Source organism: Podarcis erhardii (assembly GCF_964252035.2).
Source record: "Podarcis erhardii genome assembly, chromosome: 12".
Classification (NCBI taxonomy): domain Eukaryota; kingdom Metazoa; phylum Chordata; class Lepidosauria; order Squamata; family Lacertidae; genus Podarcis; species Podarcis erhardii.
The window spans coordinates 19,403,283-19,425,751 of record NC_138513.1 but is presented as its reverse complement, the minus strand read 5'-3'; the positions used below and the strand labels follow the sequence as shown (position 1 = coordinate 19,425,751).

At 43.7% G+C, this 22,469-nt stretch overlaps 2 protein-coding genes across 4 annotated transcripts in view; one reads left to right on the top strand and one right to left on the bottom strand.

Annotated features, from left to right (window-relative positions):
- Positions 1–22,469, bottom strand: part of NEBL (nebulette) — a 167,665-nt gene that overhangs the window by 116,346 nt on the left and 28,850 nt on the right. For 2 of the 3 annotated variants that reach the window (XM_081881981.1, XM_081881973.1), the window contains exons 1-2: positions 10,318–10,434; positions 6,972–7,066 (exon numbers count right to left, since the gene is read on the bottom strand). In XM_081881981.1, coding sequence (XP_081738107.1) covers positions 6,972–7,066; positions 10,318–10,386 — 164 coding nt within the window. In that variant the 5' untranslated portion in view covers positions 10,387–10,434. Of the gene's footprint in view, positions 1–6,971; positions 7,067–10,317; positions 10,435–22,469 lie in introns of those variants that run through there. The other variant, XM_081881972.1, reaches the window with a different exon arrangement.
- Positions 10,385–21,114, top strand: LOC309325707 (uncharacterized protein; the record flags this gene model as incomplete). The annotated part of the gene is made up of 3 exons (XM_081833987.1): positions 10,385–10,853; positions 16,942–17,089; positions 20,265–21,114. 2 exons carry the CDS (start codon positions 10,385–10,387, stop codon positions 17,004–17,006), a joined length of 534 nt encoding a protein of 177 aa, XP_081690113.1. The 3' UTR covers positions 17,007–17,089; positions 20,265–21,114.

Below are 22,469 nucleotides of genomic sequence, written 5' to 3'. Positions count from 1 at the left end.
CACCCCCAACCACAGGTTTAATCAGAGTTTTATAAACTCTGATTAAACATGAAAGTATCAGAAGGAGATGGTAGGAAAGGCTGACTCCCAAATCAATGTGGGGCTTGAATCTGGGTTGAGCTGACATGAGATCAGCCTGCTAATCTGAAATTGCAGGCTGGACCTTGGATCAGATGGGGTGCAGCATGCACAATCCTAGTTTAAACAACTCAAAACAGCCTAGGTAGCCCCTTAAGTAGATGGATCTTCACTTGAAACTCCAACAGCACCAGATCAAATTTTTTATATACTGTATGTATATTCTGGTGCTACTGAACTGGCAGGGTATGACCTACATGGCTGTAGCCATAGGCACCACATTTGTGCAACTGCTATCCTCTAATAACAGGAAAGGCTTCTTAAAAGATTACATTGCTGCAGAGCAAGTACAAAGAGATCGTCTCCCTGCCCAAACCAGAATTTCTGCATGCCAGCATTCAACGTTCATCATTTTGCTGCCATCCCTTTCAACTCAGGCAGGCTTGAAAAGCACTTTTCATTACCATGCTTTAGTAAACAGGTCATTTTTGCTTCTGCTGCTTTGTAGACCTCCCCAAAATAACTTCACCATTTGAGTTTGCAGCTCCACTTACTTTTGTCCTTAAGCTCCAGTTATCCAAACCACAAATCCAGAGGTAGTACTCTTTCATTCACACAGACACACAGAGTAGCATTTACCCTGTTTATTCTCTTCTGTGGAAGAGAAGAGAGAAATTTCTGAGGAGGAAGGGGGGCAGACATGGGTTTCATTCACTCCAAGCATTCGATGCTCATTGCTTCCCTCAAAGAATCCTGGGAACTGTAGTTTGTTAATGATACTGGGAATTACAGTTATGTGAAGTGTGAACTACGGTTCCCAGGGTTCTTTGTGGGGAGAGCCAAGTGCTATAAATGTATGGTATGGATGTGACCATGAACAATGGAGAAGGGGAAAAGAACTGAAGAGAGAATAAAAAAGATATGGAAAGAAAATGGAGAGAGAAGGAAAACTGGAAAGACTGGCAGATAACGTAGCAAATACCTAAAGCTAAGATAATAAATCACTTGCCTAGAAGCTTTGCCATAGTGGCTGAGAATACTACCCAAGATTATGTCACACTTATGGTATTTAGGGGCGCATTTCATTCACCCAACCATAGCCACTAACTTGCCTCACTACCATTCTTGTCCATTTTTATTGATCCAGAATATGGCTGTGTATAACCCATAAAGTTTTGTGTTTTTATGATCACAAGGACAAAACCTATGAAAATGCCTGTCCCAAGATATTTTCATCAGCAGATAAACCACTTCCCCTCATCTGAAGAATGGTAAGTGGAAACTCCTTTTTGTCATTAATCAAAATCAGCCCAGCTCCTCCTAGAGAACTTTCTTACTCCAACTGGCTTTTCAGAACTGACTGCTTTTAATGAAAGGTCTGGTGCCGTGCTGTTTTTACAGTAAATATTTGTAGGTTTTTAATAGATTGTGTGTGTGTGTGTGTGTGTGTGTGTGTGTAAAATTATATTAATGTTTAATTGGATTTTTTTATGATTGGAGTTTTTCCCCCCTATGTTTTTAGCTAAACAAATAAATAAATAAATTTGTTTAGCTAAATAAATAAATAAATAATCGTTAAGATACTTCTGTATATTTTAAACTTGAAAGGCCTCATCATAAACTATCCCTAAATTTCAATGTGTTACTAGAAACAAACCTTTTGAATGATATTGGGTGATATCAAAAGTCAAATTTAGCCTATGGCGGCATGTAAGTGCCTATCATGAGCTTAACACAAGTAGAGGCAGCTGTGGAAGTTTGCGTGTTCTTCTTGCAGCTGCTGTAAGAAGTGATGCTGGTGTGAAGAAGCCCTTCGCCAGTTTCTTCTTCCCTTCCTTTTTCTGAACACCTGCTAGAATCCAGCATCAAGACAGGTTCTTAATTAGTACACTCTGTTTCCAAGGCCACGCTCACAAATTTCCTGCTTTTGCACCAAGGCATTGCACCATTAAAGATGTTCAGATGTTGATATTTAAGCATTTTGAAACACAGCACACCTTTTTCTAATGTAATTGAGAGAAAGCCCCCAGGAGAAAAGCTCTGAGTGCTTTGGTTAAGATAGCAACTGATGAGCAGTAATGCAAATCTTATGATCACATCAGCTCACTGGAATAGGAAAATGCACATCTCATGGGCAATGCATTTTTATAGTCCCATTTCATATTCAAAATGGGAATTTTCTAAGTTACACATACCAGCCATATGCACAGCTAAAAATATATTTTAAAAATCCAATAGAAAAAGACAAATAAGTAATATAACTTATGTCTTTTGCAAAAGTATTTTAAGAGTAAAAAGACACCTGACAACCGGGTTAAAAAGTATAAGAAATCAGATCAAAGTGTACACTATTAAATAAATTCATTGCCAACACTAATAATTCCATTGGAATAATGGAGATATGTATTTTGAACATTAAGATCAACTATTTGGCCTTCAAACTCATTAAAGCGTTTATAGTACAATTTTAGGGTAAGTTAAAGGACCCCTGGACAGTTAAGTCCAGTCAAAAGTGACAATGGGGTTGCGGCTCTCATCTCGCTTTCAGGTCGAGGGAGCCGGCGTTTGTCCGCAGACAGTTTTCCAGGTCATGTGGCCAGCATAACTAAACCGTTTCTACCACAACAGAACACCGTAACGGAAGCCAGAGCACATGGAAGCGCCATTTACCTTCACATTGCAGCAGTACCTATTTATCTACTTGCACTGGTGTGTTTTAACTGCTAGGTTGGCAGGAGCTGGGACAGAGCAATGGGAGCTCACCCCGTCACGGGGATTCAACCTTCTAATTGGCAAGCCCAAGAGGCTCAGTGGTTTAGATCACAGTGCCACCTGCACCCCTACTTTTACCTTTACTTTTAGGTTATAAATCAGTCTACTCCAGCCTGGAAGCCACCTAATATTTTAAACTAACACCCATCACCCCTGACTATGGATCACGTCAGCTAGAGCTAAAGTCCACAACAATGCAGGGCACCAGGTTGGGGAAGTCTGGTGCAAAAATTCCTTGCACACCTAAAGAGACACTTATATTTGTTTGTATTTATTATATTTTTACTGGAGAACAGTTCAGTTGCCAAATGCATTCAGCCTTCATTTCCAGCATTCCGACTGCATGCTAAACTCAACAGTAACGTAAGTTTCCTACTAACACTAAAAGAATCACTTTTTCTTTTTTTAAAGCATTACTGTAAACAGCAACTTGATTTTGTTTGGGCAACTACATGAAAAAGCAAACAGGTAAATAAATCACAAGCTGGAATGGCAAGTCTCCTTTTCCAGTGATTAAAAGAAAGCCCTGTTTTCTCTCAGGCAAGAACTCATCATGCATACAAACTAGAAAACTCACTTAAATCTTTTTAAATCCCATTTGCTTCAAAAGGAGGGATAGGAGTGCACAACTTTGATTGTGTTTGTGCCCATTCTTATTTGAAATTCATTTAAGAGTAGTGTTAGATATCAGGCATCATGAGAAGGCAATTTGAAATAAATTGTTCTATACTGATGCTGGGGGGGGGGGTCATTCTACTGCAGCCCTCTAAATGTTGTTGGATTCCAACACAGCTAACTTGGCTGATGATCATGAATGATAGCAGGTATGGTGCAAGAAACAGCTGCTGGACCGCAGGTTTCCTATCTCTGCACTAGTATAAGACTAATTACCCAATAATTTGGTGTACTGAAGGGAGGAACTCTCAGGGCATGGAACCAAGTACAAACATGTGTCAGATTTTATTTATTTCTAATATTTATATTCTACCTTTCAAGGCACTATACACACATATCCATGATACAATAATTAAAACTTTGTTAACATTACAACAATAAGACAGCAGCAACTGGAACAGTACAAAGCAGAGCATACCAAAAAGTAGTTTGAATTTTGTTCACAAGCATGAATCCGCCATCATAAAATGTCCCAAACAAACATGATAAAATGGGACTTTTTATTTTTAAAAAAACATATCTGCTGGATTGTTGGACTAGGACCTGGGACACAAGGGTTAGGGTTCAAATTTCCACCTGGCCATGAGGCTCATTGGATGACCTTAGGCCAGTCACAACCTCTTGCCTACCTTGTTGTGGGATTAAATAAGGAGTGGGGAACCATGTACTCAGCACTGAGCTCCTTGGAGGCAAAGATGGGATATAAATGCAATAAACAAACAAACAATATATAAAATTGGCATAGCAGAAATGGTAAAGTCAGTGGAAATGGCCAGGTAAAACTAGCAAGGAGACATGCTGGATGTCCTGGGCAATTGAATTGAGGTTTTTGCTGGTGCAAAAGAGCACCAGGTTCAATGACAGGCAAGTGTCTCTTGTGAGGACATTCCACATCCTCTTTTCCGGCCACTTAACTACCACCAACAATCTTCAGAAAGCAAGGAGGTTCGGAAAGCAATTACAACCTGTAGGCAGGCTCATCTGGGGGAAAAGCACATGATCTAAATTATCTAAATTATCTAAATTATCAGGTCCCAAGTTGTTTATGGCTTTAAAAAGATAAACATCAGAACTGTGTCCATAAGCGGGACAACAGTCTGTGTAGTTTAAGAACTGGTAATACGTTTTCCATACAGCTGGCCCCAGTTAGTAGACTAGCAATTGTGATTTGAACTAAATTTAGTGTTTGAGAAATCTTCAGGTTACTGTCACAGTTACACCAATGCTCTGGCAGTAACCAAAGCATTAGTAACATTGGCCATAAGAACATAAGATGAGCCTGCTGGATCAGACCAGTGACCCATCTAGTGAAGCATCTTGTTCTCCCAGTGGCCAACCAGATGCCTGTGAAAAATCAACAAGCAGGATCTAAGCACAAGAGCACTCTCCCCTTCTATTGTTTCTAGCAACCAGCATTCAGAAGCATTACTGCCTCCAACCATGGAGGAACAGCATAGCCATTATGGCTAGTGGCCATCAATAGGCTAGGTTCTCTTTGTCTAGGAGTAGTGACAGCCAGCACACCAGCCTTAGTTGGTAGAAAGTACTGTGCGCCACAGATGCAATTTGGGCATCCAGTATCAAACCTGAATCTAGCAGCATCCCCAAGTTGCAAATCTGATCCTTCAAGGGAAGTGCAAACCTGTGCAGAACAGGTAGGCCACCAGCGCTTCCTTGGTGAGACAAACTACACAGCTGCAGTACATGCCCACTGTGCAAAGAAGAATTCACAATAAAATAGAAATCTGCTATAATCGAGATATTGCCACTACCTAGCATGAACGACATGTTCAAGCATCCGATACCGAGGGATGAGCTGCAATAAAGCTACATAAGTGAAACGGATGACAAGTTCCCAGCAGGCATACGGGCTCTTGAAAAAGTGACCACAATATCTGTATACTCCTTTTTTATTATTTCTTTCCCCAAACAACAATACTTTAAAAAAACAAATCTGACCCCCAATTTCATTTTTACTTCAAAAAAATCATCATCACTCAGAGGCAGACCAATACGACTTCCTGCTGCTTCTGCATTTTGACTGAAAGAGATAAGCCTTTGCTTTAGCCCACCACAGCTGAGATAGAGAACCTGCAGCCTGCCAGATGTTATCAGACTCCAGCTCTCATCAGCTTTGGCCAGCAAAGCCAATGGTCAGGGGTGATGGGAGTTGTAGTTCAGCAACATCCAGAGGGTCACAGTTTCCCCATCCCTGCACTAAAGCCTCAAAATCAATAGATGGAAAGTAAGACGCACTATGAAATGTGGATTTTGCAACCATAGTAAAGGTAAAGGGACCCCTGACCATTAGGTCCAGTCGTGGCCGACTCTGGGGGTGCGGCGCTCATCTCGCTTTATTGGCCAAGGGAGCCGGCGTACAGCTTCCGGGTCATGTGGCCAGCATGACTAAGCCGCTTCTGGCGAACCAGAGCAGTGCACGGAAACGCCGTTTACCTTCCCGCCGGAGCAGTACCTATTTATCTACTTGCACTTTGACGTGCTTTCGAACTGCTAGGTTGGCAGGAGCAGGGACCGAGCAACGGGAGCTCACCCCGTCACAGGGATTTGAACCGCTAACCTTCTGATCGGCAAGCCCTAGGCTCTGTGGTTTAACCCACAGTGCCACCTGCGTCCCGTGGATGATTATGCAACCATAATCAAGGCCTATTAATGTGTTATGATATCACACACACCACATTATTTTTATTTAGACAGTTTATATAAGATGTATGTTTCAGAAAATAAAAATCTAAGCAGTTTACAACATTCTGTAAACATCACAAATAGAAGTCAAATAAAAAAAATAATGGGGGGAAATCCACATTATAAAACAACACAATTAACAATGAAACAGGACCGCGTCTTCAGCGTCAGAATAAAACATTACACAGGAAAATCAACTACAAAAATACAATGAAAATTCCACATTGCTCATCTACTAGTACCGTAGCCCATAACATGTGGAAAGAAACGTTGCTCATTTTCAAGTACACGGGGAACCAGAACCAACTGAGGCTTCCCACAATATATACTCAAGAGTTTCCCTCTCTCACAGCACAAAGTAGACCAAAAGTACACATAGTGACTCCACTATAATTTCATAGGTTTGGATCCAAAGAACCATAAGCAGAATGAAACAAATATTATTCCTGCCCTTCAGTAAAAAAGGATAATACAAATTGTGGTTTATAAACTGTAGTGGGCCATAAAAAGAATGTGTTTATGTAAAAGGAGGGACTCCTCTGGATTTGGGGTCACTTTTTCCAAAATAACCCTTCCATGGGTTAAACCCAATGTGTTTTTGCCCTTATCCATGCAAGTAAACACCCAATCTAATGATGTTTTAACCTTTACAGTAACATGTGCACAGTGTAAAAGTCTGCCCAGACATACACCCTTTTAGATCCAGTACAGTTCTGTAAAACTAGACGATGCGCGACACTTACGCATTGCAGTAGGGTTTCTTCTCATACCCTTTGTAGTTGTTCATGTTTAGAGCCATTTTGCAGACCTCGCAATGGAAACATCCTTTATGCCAGTACTGAAAAAGAATTCATAGTGTTACATATGGTATCACTGCCAATATTTGCCATTTACGCAATGAAAGAGGGATTTCCAATTTTTAAAAATTCTACTAATTTTACAGAGTTTTACTTCATTGTGCAAATCAAAAACCTTTTCAATTTACACATGCCACATTTTCTACGCACATTTTAGCATTTTTCTGATGGCAGTGACTGCAGCTCAGCACAGCCTCCGGGAAACCAGAGGGGGCAGGGGGACAGGGGTCTTCACCCGAGTGACCTCTGGAGGCACTAACAGCCTCAAGCTAGTTGTGGAGTCTACTGGGAGGTCCTGCCAGAAACTGAACTTCAAATCGGCCAATCACAGCCGGTCCAGTCGTTTGCAAGCTAGACCTGGGGGCAGTGGCGTAGCATGGGGGTGCAGGGGGGGCCGGCCACACCGCGCGCAACATCTGGGGGTTAGGGTTAGGGGGCGCAAATCCACAGGTTAGGGGGCGCAAATTACTTGCCTTGCCCCAGGTGCTGACAACCCACGCTACGCCGCTGCCTGGGGAAGCTAGTCTCCACTCAGGTCCTCCTCACTGTGAGTGAGCAGCAGAGTCAGCAATGGATGTTCCACCCACCCTGTGTCTTTTGGCCCTGCCCAAAGATAAGTGGACAATGCTCTAGCATGACTTTGCTGTGGAATTAATTGGTATTCGGGACCAGGGAGAAATTTGTCTGCAAATTGTGCCTGTCTTGAGGTTTGCCCTACCTCATAGCAACAGTCACAACTTTGGGCAGAAAAGGCATTGGGTTGGACCCTTAGTCAAAACTGGAACAAAATGTTTAAGGTACCCTGGTAAAGGGGTCCATGGGGAAGGTTTTATCCGAAGGCCCAGACAGGGGCTAATAGGCCATAAAACTTTCCAAGTGGCAGCCTGGCGGGTCTGCCCCATTTGATCTACATTGTGGGGCGATTCTTTAACCCAGGATCTACCCTAAAGGATCAATTAGCCAGCAATTGAGCTAGGCTGATTCAGGATATATACTCAATGCCTAAGACAAAGCCTGTGATCAATAAAACTGTGGCCATTTTAATCCCAGTTAACATCAGCACACTGCACCTGGGCTTAGGTCCAGACTAACAAAGCAATACTAACCATGTTTACTCAGAAGTAAGTCTCCTAGGTGCATACAGTTGGTATTGCCACCTAAGCTAGTTGAACTTGGGTCTCACTGAAACCAATGAGGCAACTTGGTCATGTCTTAACTACATTTCCCACCAACTTCAATGGAAACTGAATTCAACTGACTTAATCTGACTGGATCCAATCCAAGGCCTCTTTCAGCAAATAAAACACTCACACCCTATGAAGCAAGTGACAGAAGTGCCATTTGTCTGACTTTTAAAGTGAATGATACAGTCTGGGCATATTTGCTATTACATATGTCAAGCCCAATGTAATGGTGACTCCCTGAAGATTTAGGATGTCATCATGTCACCATTTAACTAGGTGGGCAGCAGTTTATTTAAGTGATAAGTCACATCATCTCCTTAGCCTGTCACACATCCCTGATGACCTCAGCTTTACCTTTCTAAGTTTCACACATGCATATACACACACACACACCCCAAAAAATAGTTCTGGGTTGTTTTGAGTAGCAGAAGGAAATAAGGTTTCTTTAAGAAAATCTTTCAGCAAATACCCATCCCAAACACTGCATAAACAAATACCACCCATTAAGCCTGTTTGTACTTTTACAGAAACTACCTCCACCCTGAAGTCTAAGAGGCGCCCATCCCCTTTTGGGGAGGTGAAGGTGCAGAGAAACAGAGGCATCTGACACAGCCTCAATACTTTGCGGTTTTTCTTCAGACAAACGTGCTTTTGTGATCACCACCACCACGGGGAGGGGGACAGGAGACCTCGTTTCGGAGAAAAGGGCATGCCCGGGATGCTGATGATGAGCCTCACCCCCTCCTGTGACTTGCCTGTCAGTCACACCGCCCCAGCTGGCTGCAGTTGCGTAAGAAGCTGCCCTTGTCAGAAGCATCTCCTTCTGCACTGCATCCCTGGAGGCGATGAAACCGCTCCGAGTCCGGAGCAAAGGGACGACTCACCTTTAGGGCTAAAGAGAGGAGGGCGAGGGGGGCGGGCAGCTTCGAGCCTCATTTCCCTAGGGGGGGGGACACCCGGGGAGGGATGGAGGGGGCTTTCCTCCACCTACTGTACTGCCTGCTGAGCATATCCAACCTAAAGAAGCTTTCTGGTCGGATCGAAAGGGGACCTGACTAAACCCCTCACAAAACTGACGGCCGGGATGGGGGGTGGGGGGGCTGTATCCAGTTTAATCTTGCTCCGCCCCCACCGCGGCGGGCGTGCTTGGCGATGCGTCAGTGGCTGGTTGACACGTTAATTCCCGCCTGCCCACCCCGCCACCGCCGCGCTGATTAGGGGAGGAAGGGGACGAGGCGGGGGAGGAGCAGCAGCGGCGCAGATTCCGATGCACAAGCAGCCGCCCAGGCGCGCGCTCGGCCACCTGCGAAGCTTCCCGCTCCAGCCTCTCATCCCACCGCAGCAGCCCAGCTCCTCAAAGCAGGCGGCGGAGCCGAGCCGAGCGCCAGGCCACTGCGTGCCTGTGCGTCCCCCCCCCCCACCACCGACACCTCACGGCTCCCCGTTAACCCTCCATGGCGCTCCCTCGCCGCCGCCGCCCCCCCTTGCTCCTCCGCTTCGCCCCCTTCCCTCACGTGCCCCTTCCCTGCTCTTCTCGGGGGAACCGCAAGGGCAACGTTCAGCCCGCGCTTAACTGGAAAGGCGAGGGTGGTGGGGGGGGGGGGCGGGAATTACCAGGCTCTGGTTTTTTATCATCACTATTATAATTATTATTACGTTTTGTTAGGCTTCCCTTTTCACCCCTCACAAGTGCAAGTGGCGGACACTTTTCCCCGTCCTGGGTGGGGTGGGGGAGTCCAGTTCAAGGGGCGGGAGGAAAACGAAGGGAGCCCGAGGAACCCCGAAGCCCTCTCTCCTCACGCACAAAAAAATAAAAAGCGACGCATTTTCCGATTTTTTTTGAGAGCAGCAGGCACTTCTTCAAGCAGGTGAAGCAAAATGACGCTGGGCAGGGAGGCGAGGGAGGCGAGGGAGTTCAGAAGCAGCTCGCGAGGGAAGCTCCCTTCTCCCCTCATCCACACACACACACACGGGTCGCCCCTCGTCCGGCTTCCCCTCAGCCCTCCTCCCCCTGCTCCCCCCCCCACGCACCCCGCCCTCGCGCGCACCTTATCCAGGCAGTTGACTTTCTCGGTCGGATAGACGACTTTGCCACAGCGGGCGCACTGAGGGTTCATGGTCGAGCTGTCCGCGAAGCGTCCCGGCGGAAGCGGCCGCCCCGAGCTGCTGGGCGCATTCCCTGCCGGCCGCCGCGGCGCTGAGCAGCGAGCGAGGCGGATGAGTCGCCGGGCACTGCGGACTCTCTGGCGAGGAAGGTCAGCGGCGGAAGCGCGGCTCCAGCTGGCGGCGGCGGCGGCTGCGACAGAGGCTCGGCAGCATGTGCAAGCGAGTGGGAGGGGGAAAACAACCGCTGCTGCCTGGAGCCTCCTCCGCCTGCGCCCGCCTCCGCCTCGTGCCTGCGCGCTCCGCTCCTCCAGCAGAGAGCGAGAGAGGGAGAGACCCGCCGCGCTGGAGGAAGGGGGCGGGCTGCTGGAGGCGGCCTCTCTCTCTAAGGAAGAGGGGGACCCCCGGAGCAGGTGGGGGAACGTGGCCTGCCCTCTCTGCTGCTATGGCTTAGCCATCAGGGCTCGAGAAGAATGGGAACGTAAGCATGGATAAGTGGTTGCCTTCGAAACTTATCATGAGGTGGGGGAAATTAGGGGAGAAGAAAGGATTCCTTCCCTGGTATCTCCTTCCAAGCTCCAAGGATCCAGCCTCTCAACAAAATGTGTTTGCAAACCTCCCCCCACCAATACTGGTTTGATTGATTGATTGATTGATTGATTGATTGATTTCTATACCGCTTAATATATTAAAAATGTTTCTAAGCAGTGTACAAAACAACCAGAGCAACCACAGGCAACTTAAACAAAATATTACAAAAATATATACAGTGTTGCATATAAAAGTATTATACAAAGCTACTTCTGTAGTGTGGCATGCCATCCCAATATCCCAGTGATGTGAGATTTCAGAGGTTCCAGGCACTTATCCAGGGTTCGTGTCTTTTTGGAATGAGGCACAGGGGAGACTATGGCGTCTTTAATAATATATAGGTGGTTTATTTACACACATATACAACCTGAGCCTACGATGAAGGGGTTCGCAGCATTAGCACCCCAAAAAGGTCTTGTTTCTTCCATAGGTACAGCCTTGGATTTAAACAGAAAACAAATATTTCTCTGACACTCTTCAGCTTGCTGCTTTAACTCTAGGTCACATCACTGCCACTCTGAACTCTAAATTCAGGATTTCTCCTCCTAACTCTCTCCCCGCCCATTTGTCTTCTCACACAGAGCCTCCTTTCCTTGGTTCTCTTAATGGCCCATCACCCAGGCAATCACTTCAACAAAAGAAGCTAGGCTGGCTTATATTCTAACACTTGTTGGATCCAGGGGCTAGAAGGATCTCGCATACAGCCTGCTTCCTCCCTCCAAAACTCATAACAATATATAAATCAGTATCAAATCATTTTCCTTTTGACACACCCTCCCTCTCAGCCTTCTGGTTCTTGTCCAGGGTCCAAACAAACTATCAGGGGTGCAGTTTGGTAATTTTGGGGAAAGCTTTGGCCCTCCGGGTGCTGGTGGACCTCAGCTCCCACCACCTGGTTCTTGGCCATGATGGCTGGGGCTGATGGGAGTTTGAGTCCAACAATATTTGGAGGGCTACAGATTCCTCCACTCCTTTTAGATCCTTGGCCCAGCTCATAAGGTGGTGGTACTTTTTGATTCTGCTGAGTTGGGCCCTGGACCTCTGCCCTGATTTCCTGCCCTAACAGCACTACTGTTGGAGACGTTTTAGCATCCCCTGAGCAGACCTTTCACAGTCCTGTATGATTATAGTGTTGGTTTTTAGACACCATTGATGATCACTTGTGAATCATCACTTGACAACTGATGGGTGATCAAGGACTTAACAAGCTGACACAGTGTTCCTTTGGCTGCAGTACTATACAGACTTTCCTGGGAGTAAGGCCCACTGAACTTCATGGTATTTGCCTGCAAGGAAACATGCATAGGGTTCCACTGTTAACCTCTGGAAAACTCTCTGGAATTCTTTTACAAACTTTTTTTATTTAATAAAAATAATTGCACTTCTCCTTTCTGAGCAAAGCTTCTTCAAGTCGGTTTACATTATAAAATCTTCCAAAATGCAATAGCAGTACAAAATATAAATGCAGAATCATTTCTATAAGTGCTCTAGTACTAAAATCTTAATGTCACACAGCCTTCAGCTTGGTGGGAGGACTAGAGAGACAGCAGTTGTGGTTTGAATTGGAGCAGAGAGAAAGAGATGGAACTGTGAGCTTAGCAAGACTGGAAAAAGCCTCGGGGCTTCAGGATAGGGTCTGTCCCCATTACTGCTTTTGGAATTTGATGGATGATTAGTGGGCATGCTGCATGCTTAGGCATCAACCCGCTTTCAATATTTGTTCAGTTTTATGTGTCTTGGGCATAAAACCATAACAAAAATGCTATGCTATCTAAAAAGTATAATTGCCCTTCCCCTGCCCCCAAGCATCAGTGTAATACCCAGATCAATAAAGTGAAAAGATTCCAAAGTATTCCTCGGGGTATACCTTTATATCCAAAAGCCTTAAAGACATGACACAATGACTTTCAGCACTCTGATTTACAGAAAACTAAATGCAAACTAAAACAGACATGACAGCAAAGGAGGCAGGGCTGGCCCACCCATGAGGCAGGGTGAGGCAACCACCTCGGGTGCCAGAATCTACAGGGGCAACAGATCCAGCCTCCAATGAATGCATGCTCCTTGGAAGCCAGATCTGCCACCTCTTCAGCAGCCCACCCCAATGCCACCTCTACAGCAGCCACTTGGCAAATAGGAGGGTTCTGCTGGTCTCCTCCCACCCCTAGGGAGGAAACAGTGGGCTCTGAGGTCTCCTGGGCTCTGCACCCACCTGGCTGCTTTCCCTCCTGTGACAGCCTCTGATTCGTACTTCAACAATCAGGTAAGGTTGAGCTGATTCCCCTCCTTGTTCCTGATGGACGTTGTCACTCATCCCTTGTTCCCAGTGTAGATCTTCACTCACTCCTTCTTCCCTGGCTGTGGGGCCAGTGCCATTTCATGATTCGCCTCAGGTACCAAAAGTCTTGGTTGTCATATGCAAATGAAAGCTTGACATTTTGCTGATTAGATCACTGCTCAAATCCTTGAAGTGATGAGTAGAAACTTGTTCACATTTTCATATACCAGGAGGCATACCTGCCAAGGCCACATCCTGAACTGGTTGTAAATAAGGAAACAGGAAAGTGGAGACTGGCTGAGGGCAGACTGAGGTTGGTTGGGCAGTGCCTCATTCACCCAAACAGACCAGTTCCCATTGGTCTAGCCAGAGTCCCAAGGTGAGCAAGTGTAAGAGTTCCAGGCAGAGAAGCGCTAGCACTATATTCAAGCTCCCTTGGGTGCTGCTTTGTGCAAAATGTCCCTTTCTCCACCATTCTGCTCAGCAGAATTCCCCCTTTCGAGATTTAAGGTTGTGTAAACTGAGGCCAGGGATTGTCATCTGCCCAACTACAGCATTTCTAAGCTATGGTCTGGTGATGGTGCGCTGTGCCTTAACTGCTGAGTTGCACTGTATCCTATGCTCTATCCTTGCAGCATGGGCAGAGCAGCTGTCAACGTGGAGGTGGCCATTTCCACATTTATTTCTCCTCCTATTGAAGTCAATGGAAAGGAAATTTCTTGCACTGGGTTCCAGAGTAGTGTAAAGTTCCACTGTGGCGTGGATGCGCTCTGGACGTACATAGGATGCAATGTAAATGCGAGCCTCCCCCATCCCACCCTGTTTCAGGTATTCCATGAGCATATCTCACATTCCACCAGCGTAGTAGGGTTTCCATCATATCCTTTGATCTCTCAACCAGTTTAACTCAAGCATAGGAGTGCCCTGTTAGAGAACAGTTTCCGTGTATGAGAACAGCAGCTATAATTACTAGTCTTCACTGTGTGTGTGAGGCTGCATGGTGAATACCACAAGTCTAAATGCTACATTAGCGTAAAATCCTATTAGTCTGGCAGAAACCATAAGGCAGTCCTGTTTAAATCATTTCCCAATTTTCCAACTCACTGAAGCAATGGAGTTATGTGTAGTTTGAAGATTAAATTGCCTGCTACGTTTCCATTTGTGCTAATACAGAAACAAAGTACGGTAACCATTGCCTGTATGGTATTTGCAAACTTCCTAATGTGATTCTTCATCTTTTCTTCAAGAGTTACCAATCGCTTTGGTTTAAAAAATAAAATAAAATATGGTGTTTGTAGTTGTGGTACAACTAAATTACAACAATTCAGTGTGCCAGTCCTGAACAGATTTACATGGAATTCCAGGGCAATTCAATTCACATGACCATTCCTTTGTTATATTTTTCCCCCAATTTACAGATACTTTTTTAATCAGTATTTTTTGCATGTGCATGTGGAAAAAGCCAAAATGCATTTAGAGGAGAAAATGCTCAAGCAAATTCTTCTATTTCAGATTTGTCTATGAAAGTTTCCATTTGAATTTCCCAATCCTGCAACACACCACACTGATTTTCTGCAGACCGTTGTATTCCACAAACAGAGGGCAGATATACCACAAAGGCAAAAGATTTGCAGTTACTCATGTATATGCAAGCTGAGTTGAACACTGAAGGCAAAATTAATACCTTCCAGTTACATTTCATCTTCTGTATGGAAAGCAACAACAGTTTTCCACCTGTGGGGGAAGACAATTTCCCTTTCAAATTGTTCAGCATACAGTTCATATACTCTCATTGAATACTGCATAATATATGATGAGATTAACATTTTATATTTTTCCAAGATCTTGATAAAAGAAAACGAAGATAAAATAGCCACCCCCAAGAAAGGCATGTAGAACAAAGCCACACTGATTTGCTTGGTTCTGCATCACAGAGCTTGAATCAACCCGTAGTAATTATCTTGCTTTAAATAAAATTAATCCTTGTTATATGCTTACATTTGGAGAGATAAATATTTGCTGTGTTGAGATGGGCAGCTTGCTCATGCCTGCTGCAGTGCAATGTCCTCATTCTCTAATAAGCAGTTTTCCCTCCCGAAGGAATCAGTATCTCCTTGGAGCTGTTTAAAACTATAATTTTATATTTATCCCACTCTCTCGTATATCCTGTGCATTTAGCTGGAAACTATTGTTCTATCTGATAAATTCAAGAGACAGTTTGCTGATGGACCTGGTTGGTATAGACTGGAGTGTCCAACGTGGCACCATCCAGATGTTGGGCTCCAACTCGTATCAGCTTTAGTCAGCATAGCCAACAACATCTGGAGGGCTCTAAATTAGCTACTCCTGTTACAGGCAATGACAAGACTAAGACTGTGACCAGGTGATATTTCTCTAACCTAGCACCAATAAGCTTATGTCTCAAGACAGGAATGGCTAACCTGTGGCCCTCCAGTTGTTGGAGTAGAATTCACATCAGCACCAGCCAGCATGGCCAATTGCCAAGGAGATGGGAGTTGTAGTCCAACAACATCTGGAGGGTCACGGGAGGGGGGCATTGTATTGGACCAAGTTCTCCATTTCGCATACCGGTATGTGCTAACTGCAGGGTACATGGTAAAAAGTATATGCTTGATAGGAAAGAGTTCTTCTATAGACCAATGTAGCTAGTTGGAGAAACAAAGAAGCCATGCTTGTCCCTTTGTTCTCAGAAGATACATCAAGGTGACCTTACATCTCAAGTTTGAGAGAAAGTGTGAGAAAGGGGGTGACTCTTAACACATATTAATATGACTTCAAAGTACAGGTCAGCACAGAGGGCAAAGAGACAGAGCCAGTTTAGGTCTCCCACTCTGTCTGTCTTAACCCCATTCAAGCCTCTCTAAGCAAGCTGAGTTACAGGTCATCTTCCAATGGTCAGGAGGTCAGGGGCATGCGATCTACTTCAAGGCAGTAAACGTTCATGCAAGAGGAAGGTAACATAGTCTAATGAAGGTGGAAAAGGCACTCAGTTTCTGAAAGTCCACCGTGCCTTTTAGTGAGTCCTTCAGAAGCCTATAGAGCAGCCATTTTAGGTGACAAATTACTCAAAATAAGAAGTAAACTAGAGTTATAGAGTTATCAGTTATATAAGGCAAGCAGGACCCCCTTAGCACACACCACCTGCGGTTCTCCTTTCTGCCATTATCAAGGTGCTGCTGTGAAGCAACAAAATCAGGCCAGACATTTCCTCCTTCTGCAAGCTGTCCTGATGGTGCGGAGTTTGGAATCTGCTGCCAAATTCCTAGAGTTCAGCCCTCCAATGCCTTACAGAACTTTCTTCATGCAGCTCATCTCCTTGTCACAGAGTTTCATGGCTATCTTGCCCAGCAACTTCAGAGAACAAAGGTACTATAGCTGTAGTCTTTTATGCAAGAGTAATGTTTTGAATATCATGGCTTATCCAATAGTCAATAATTCAATATTTTCTGCTGGAGATTGTGCAGAAGAGTCAGCATTGCAGTCAAGTACATTAAGAATCATGTTGAACTAAACAACAAGGTCTGCTCAGGGGATGCTTCTATAGAAAGTAATTTTTGTAATATTTCAGTTGGGAGAAGCACTTGCATATACCTATTGACCTCAGGGGCCATCACTACCTCTGATTCAGCTATTCCTTGCTTACTCAAAATCATCCTGTTTTCCTTCTCTCATTTTGCAGAATTTCTTGTAAAAGTCACCCAGGGCATTCTCTGCTTGCTTAAAAAGAAGAAGAACCTTGTTTGAGCCTGTTACAATTCAGCCAAGGAAACTTCAGATTTTGAGACAGAAGGAGATAGACACAGACACAAATGAAGCAAAGAAATCAGGTTTTGTTTTGTTTTTTGTTTTTTTTAATATATTTTTATTAAGTTTTGCATAAATATATTTCGCAGACGTACAAAAGACAAAAATAGATTAAACAAACATAAAAAAGAAAAAAAAAGAAAAAAAGAAAAAACATACAATACATACAACATAAACAACACAACTTAACATTAATTTTACAACAACATTGATCGACTTCCCTTTATCTCGATTTCGGATAATGTTATCTTAGTTATCTATCTGCTGTATCTATTCCAAAATGAAATTTATAACGTAGTAAGTGTTATCTCATGCTTACTGTGATTTTTTTTTTTTTTGATACATATATATTTCTGATTAACATTTTGATTTTCCCCTTGTCTCTATTTCCATATATGTTCTAAATTTATCCCATTCATTACTAAATTTTGTACGTTTTTGATTTCTTATTTTCTGTGTCAATTTTGCCAATTCTAAATAATCCAATAATTTAAATTGCCACTCCTTTAATGTTGGGATTTTTGGTGTTTTCCAGTACTGTGCTATGAGGGTTCTAGCGGCCGCTGTTGCATATTGAAAAAAGGTCCTATCTTCTTCTTTAATATCCTTGCCAATTATCCCCAGCAGGAAGGCTTCAGGCTTTTTGACGAACGTATATTTAAGAATTTTTTTTAATTCATTATAAATAGATTCCCAGAATTTCTTGAGAATCTCGCACGTCCACCACATGTGGAAGAATTCGCCCTCCTTGTTCTTACATTTCCAACACAATTTATCACCTGTTCTATAAATTTTATGCAATTTTATCGGCGTTATGTACCATCTGTACATCATCTTATACATATTTTCCTTGAGTGTCGTGCATGCTGAATAATTCATATCTTTACGCCATAAAGCCTTCCATTTATCAAATTCTATATTGTACCCTAGATCTACCGCCCACTTCACCATCACCTCCTTTACTTCCTCGTCCTTGGTGTCCCACTCAAGTAACTGGTTGTACATTTTTGATAGTAATTTTGTTTTACTTTTTATTATTTCAATCTGGAATCTGGATTTTTTTTTTTTTTATAAATATTTATTAAAGTTTTTAAATATAAATGCACAAATAATAAACAGTCTTACTTCTATCACAGACATAATTTCATCACTTCTTTGGGCTCCCTCACGTCTCCCGCTCCCATTTACATCGTTAAAAGTTTTTTCCAAACAAATTATCAACTTGTTTACAATCTCATGTCCACTCATTCAAATATAATCTAGCACTTCTTCCAAAAAATTTTATATTTTCTTTAGTCTCACTTATCATCAAATTTCAAATCTAATTTAGTGGTGGCCAGTTTTTTATAATCTAGCATCCTTCTTAGCATTCAACCAAATTACAATGTTTTTGTAGATACTTCTTGAATTTCTCCCAGTCTTCCTCCATCTTCTCTTCTCCCAGGTCACGGATTCTGCCAGTCATCTCGGCCAGTTGCATATAGTCCATCAGTTGCATCTGCCACTCTTCCAGTGTGGGTAGATCTTGAGTTTTCCAGTTTTTTGCGATGAGTATCCTTGCTGCCGTTGTTGCATACATGAAGAATGTTCGGTCCTTCTTTAACACCTTCTGGCCGACAATACCCAGAAGGAAGGCCTCTGGTTTCTTAGTAAAGGTATACTTAAATACCTTTTTCAGCTCATTATATATCATTTCCCAGAAGACCTTCACCTTAGGGCATGTCCACCAGAGGTGAAAGAATGTTCCTTCGTTTTCTTTACATTTCCAACATTTATTATCAGACGAATGGTATATTTTGGCAAGTTTAACTGGGGTCATGTACCATCTATATATCATTTTCATTACATTTTCCTTCAGAGCATTACATGCGGTGAAGTTCAGCCCAGTGGTCCACAACCTTTCCCAGTCCTCAAACATAATGTTATGCCCAATGTCCTGTGCCCATTTTATCATAGCCGATTTAACCATTTCGTCTTGTGTATTCCATTTTAACAGCAAGTTATACATTCTAGATAATACCTTAGTCTTTGGTTCTAACAATTCAGTTTCTAACTTCGATTTCTCCACCTGGAACCCTAACTTTTTATCATTTTTAAAAACTTCTTTAATCTGAGCATAATGTAACCAGTCTCGCACCTTATCCTTCATTTTCTCTAAACTCTGCAATTTCCAATTGTCTCCATCTTTTTCTAATATTTCCCAATATTTTGGCCATTTAGCCTCCATATTGGGTCTTTTTAGGGCCTTAGCCTCCAGAGGTGAGAGCCACCTTGGAGTTTTATTTTCCAGTAAGTCTTTGTATTTTGTCCAGACATTAAACACTGCTTTCCTGACAATATGGTTCTTAAAGGCCTTATTGATCTTAACTTTATCATACCATAAGTATGCATGCCAACCAAAAGCATTGTTAAAACCTTCCAAGTCCAACACGTCAGTGTCTTCGAGAAGTAGCCAGTCTTTTAGCCAGCAAAAAGCTGCGGCTTCATAGTACAACTTTAAGTCTGGCAGGGCAAAGCCCCCTCTTTCTTTCGCATCTGTTAATATCTTAAACTTAATTCTGGGCTTTTTGCCCTGCCAGACAAATCTGGATATATCTTTCTGCCACTTCCGGAAGCACTCCGTTTTGTCCACAATCTGTAATGTTTGAAACAAAAACAACATTTTTGGCAATACATTCATCTTGATAGCAGCAATTCGGCCTAACAAAGAATGGAATCTGGATTTTTTCTCACTTATTCCAATCTTTTTATCTTCCGTCCACATTGAATTTATTTGATGATATTGAATCCAACCAGTCAACTTATTTTTTATTTCTTCATATGGTCTAATCCTCCACCCGGATTCTGTTTTAGTTAGTAGGTCCTCATATGTCCATCGTTCCCCCTCAAGGTTTGATTTTTTAATTGTTAAAATATCAATTGGTGATAGCCACCAGGGTGTTTTCTGCTCCAGCAATTTTTTATTCCTTTCCCAGACTTCCAGTAGTGGCCCTCTGAAGATATGGTTAGAAAAACCTTTATGGACCCTTCCCTTGTCTCGCCATAGATAGGCGTGCCAACCAAATCCTAAGTTAAACCCCTCTAGGTCTAACATCTCTTTATTTTTGATGACGATCCAATCTTTTACCCAACAAAGGCATGCGGCCTCATAATATAGCCTCAGATTTGGAACCGCAAACCCCCCCCCAAAGAAATCAGGTTTTGAGGGGCTTGATGTGGTCCTCCTTCCACCACAGAACCTTCTTTGTCCTCACAGTCATGGCGAACAGCCTCTCGCTTAAGCAGGGGGAGAGCGTGGGAAGTGGATAAGTAAGGAGCAGCAGCAGCTTCTGCTCTGCATCCTTGCTGCCATCCCAATTTACTCCCTTAAAAATCTATGGCAGCAACTACTTGCAGAAATAAGGCAGGGGGACATCCATAGATTGATTTTTGAAGTGAAATATTTGCCTGGACTACAGTGTTTGCAGAGGGAGCACCTACTGGATACTATGTGTGATGGCTATTTCTTTATGGAATATGACTGTGATACAATAGGTAGATGAGGGCTCACCACTGTTTTGGGACCTGTGGGCACATTTGGAAACCTGGTCATTGTTCATACTCAGTATCCCAGGAGGACAAGGTCCCAGGCACTGATGTTCTGGGCTGAAAGAAGCAACATCTCAAGGAAAGAATCCTTTTCCATTCAAGCTCAGCTCAGACCAACATGCCACGGAGAAGGACAGTTCAAGCATCACAAAGATGACCTTAAAGCAAAAGTTTGTGCCACTGAGTTCCTGAAGCTTAGGTAAAATGAAAACCAGGCTTGATCCAACTGAGGCAAGGTATGCTACTCTAATAAACACTGGAAGTCTTCTGCATCCAAAATGCCAGAAAAAAGTATTTTGAAAGGAAAACGTATCAGCCCCTGTCTCTGGAATCACCTGCACTGTAATCAAACAAGCTATTTTTGTAGCTGGATTGTTGGAATCAGGGACTCACTCCATAAACTGGGACAGACCCATGACTTGTCATCAAAGCACAGAGGCCTTGAGCCAGGGTGTATACAATGTGCTTGAAGTGCCCAGAGGGTTGGCTAAGTGTGAATGTGGTCCTTGAGTCCTAAGGCCCTAACCACCCCCAGTTTGTGCCATGATAAATTTGTTAGCTGTCATCACACAGCCCCCACTGAAGAATCTGGAGTGCCGCATCACAATTAGGCAGAAGATGGAAAGGGTACTTAGTAGTTGCAATGTGTGGGAGAAGGAAGATGCAGGAGGTTTATCCATCCATCTGATTTCTATACCTCCTTTTATCCAATGTTCCCAGGGCAGTATACATCATTAAAAACATAATTTACATATATATTTTGTCTTTTACATAATTAACATAAAAATAAAAGACAATAAAATAAAAGACAATAAAACAATCACAGAAAAAAGTCATAATAACAGGTCCCTCCCATGTTTAAAAGGCCATAGTTGTTTAGTGGCTGAGGGCCTGAGTAAAGAGGAATGTTTTCGCCTGGCATCTAAAGACATGTAATGATGGCACCAAGTGAGCCTTTCTGGGGAGAGCATTCCACAAATGGAGAGCTACCACAGAAAAAGCCCATTCTCATGTTGTCACCCTCTGAACCTTTTGGGAAGTGGAGACACAGAGAAGTGCCTTGGGGGGAAAGCACAGGGTCTGGGTTGGTTCATATGGGGAGGTGCAGTCCTTAAGGTAATGAGGTCCTGAGTCGTGTGAGTTTAGCATGGAGGTGGTTTGTGTACAGGGGGTTGCACAAAAGGAGGGAAGAGGCATGGACGTGGGGGTGATGGTAAAAACGGGGGTGCAGGATAGAAGAGAGAAATAGCTTCAATTATTGGGTTGGGAAGATAAAAGGTCATCTTAGTAGTTGCATGGGGTGGAAAGGGGAAGCTGCAGGGGGTTAGTGTGAGGAAAATGGCAGGGGTTGGCAAGCAAAGCACGCAGGTGTGCAGTTCCTAGTATTACAATAAATATATAAAGGTAAAGGGACCCCTGACCATTAGGTCCAGACGCGGACGACGTCGGGGTTGCGGCACTCATCTCACTTTATTGGCCGAGGGAGCTGGCGTACAGCTTCCAGGTCATGTGGCCAGCATGACTAAGCTGCTTCTGGCAAACCAGAGCAGTGCACGGAAACATCATTTACCTTCCCGCAGTACCTATTTATCTACTTGCACTTTGATGTGCTTTCGAACTGCTAGGTTGGCAGGAGAATATATATATACTCCAGGAGGAAAAAACGTTTCCATGCTCTCAGGACCCAACCCAACTGTGCAAACAAGATGTTACCACTTAACTAGTTATATGGGAACAGAGATAGGGATGCAGATCAGAATGTGCATCCGGTTGCTGGAAACCACAAGTGGGGGAGGGTGTTCTTGGGCTTGTTGG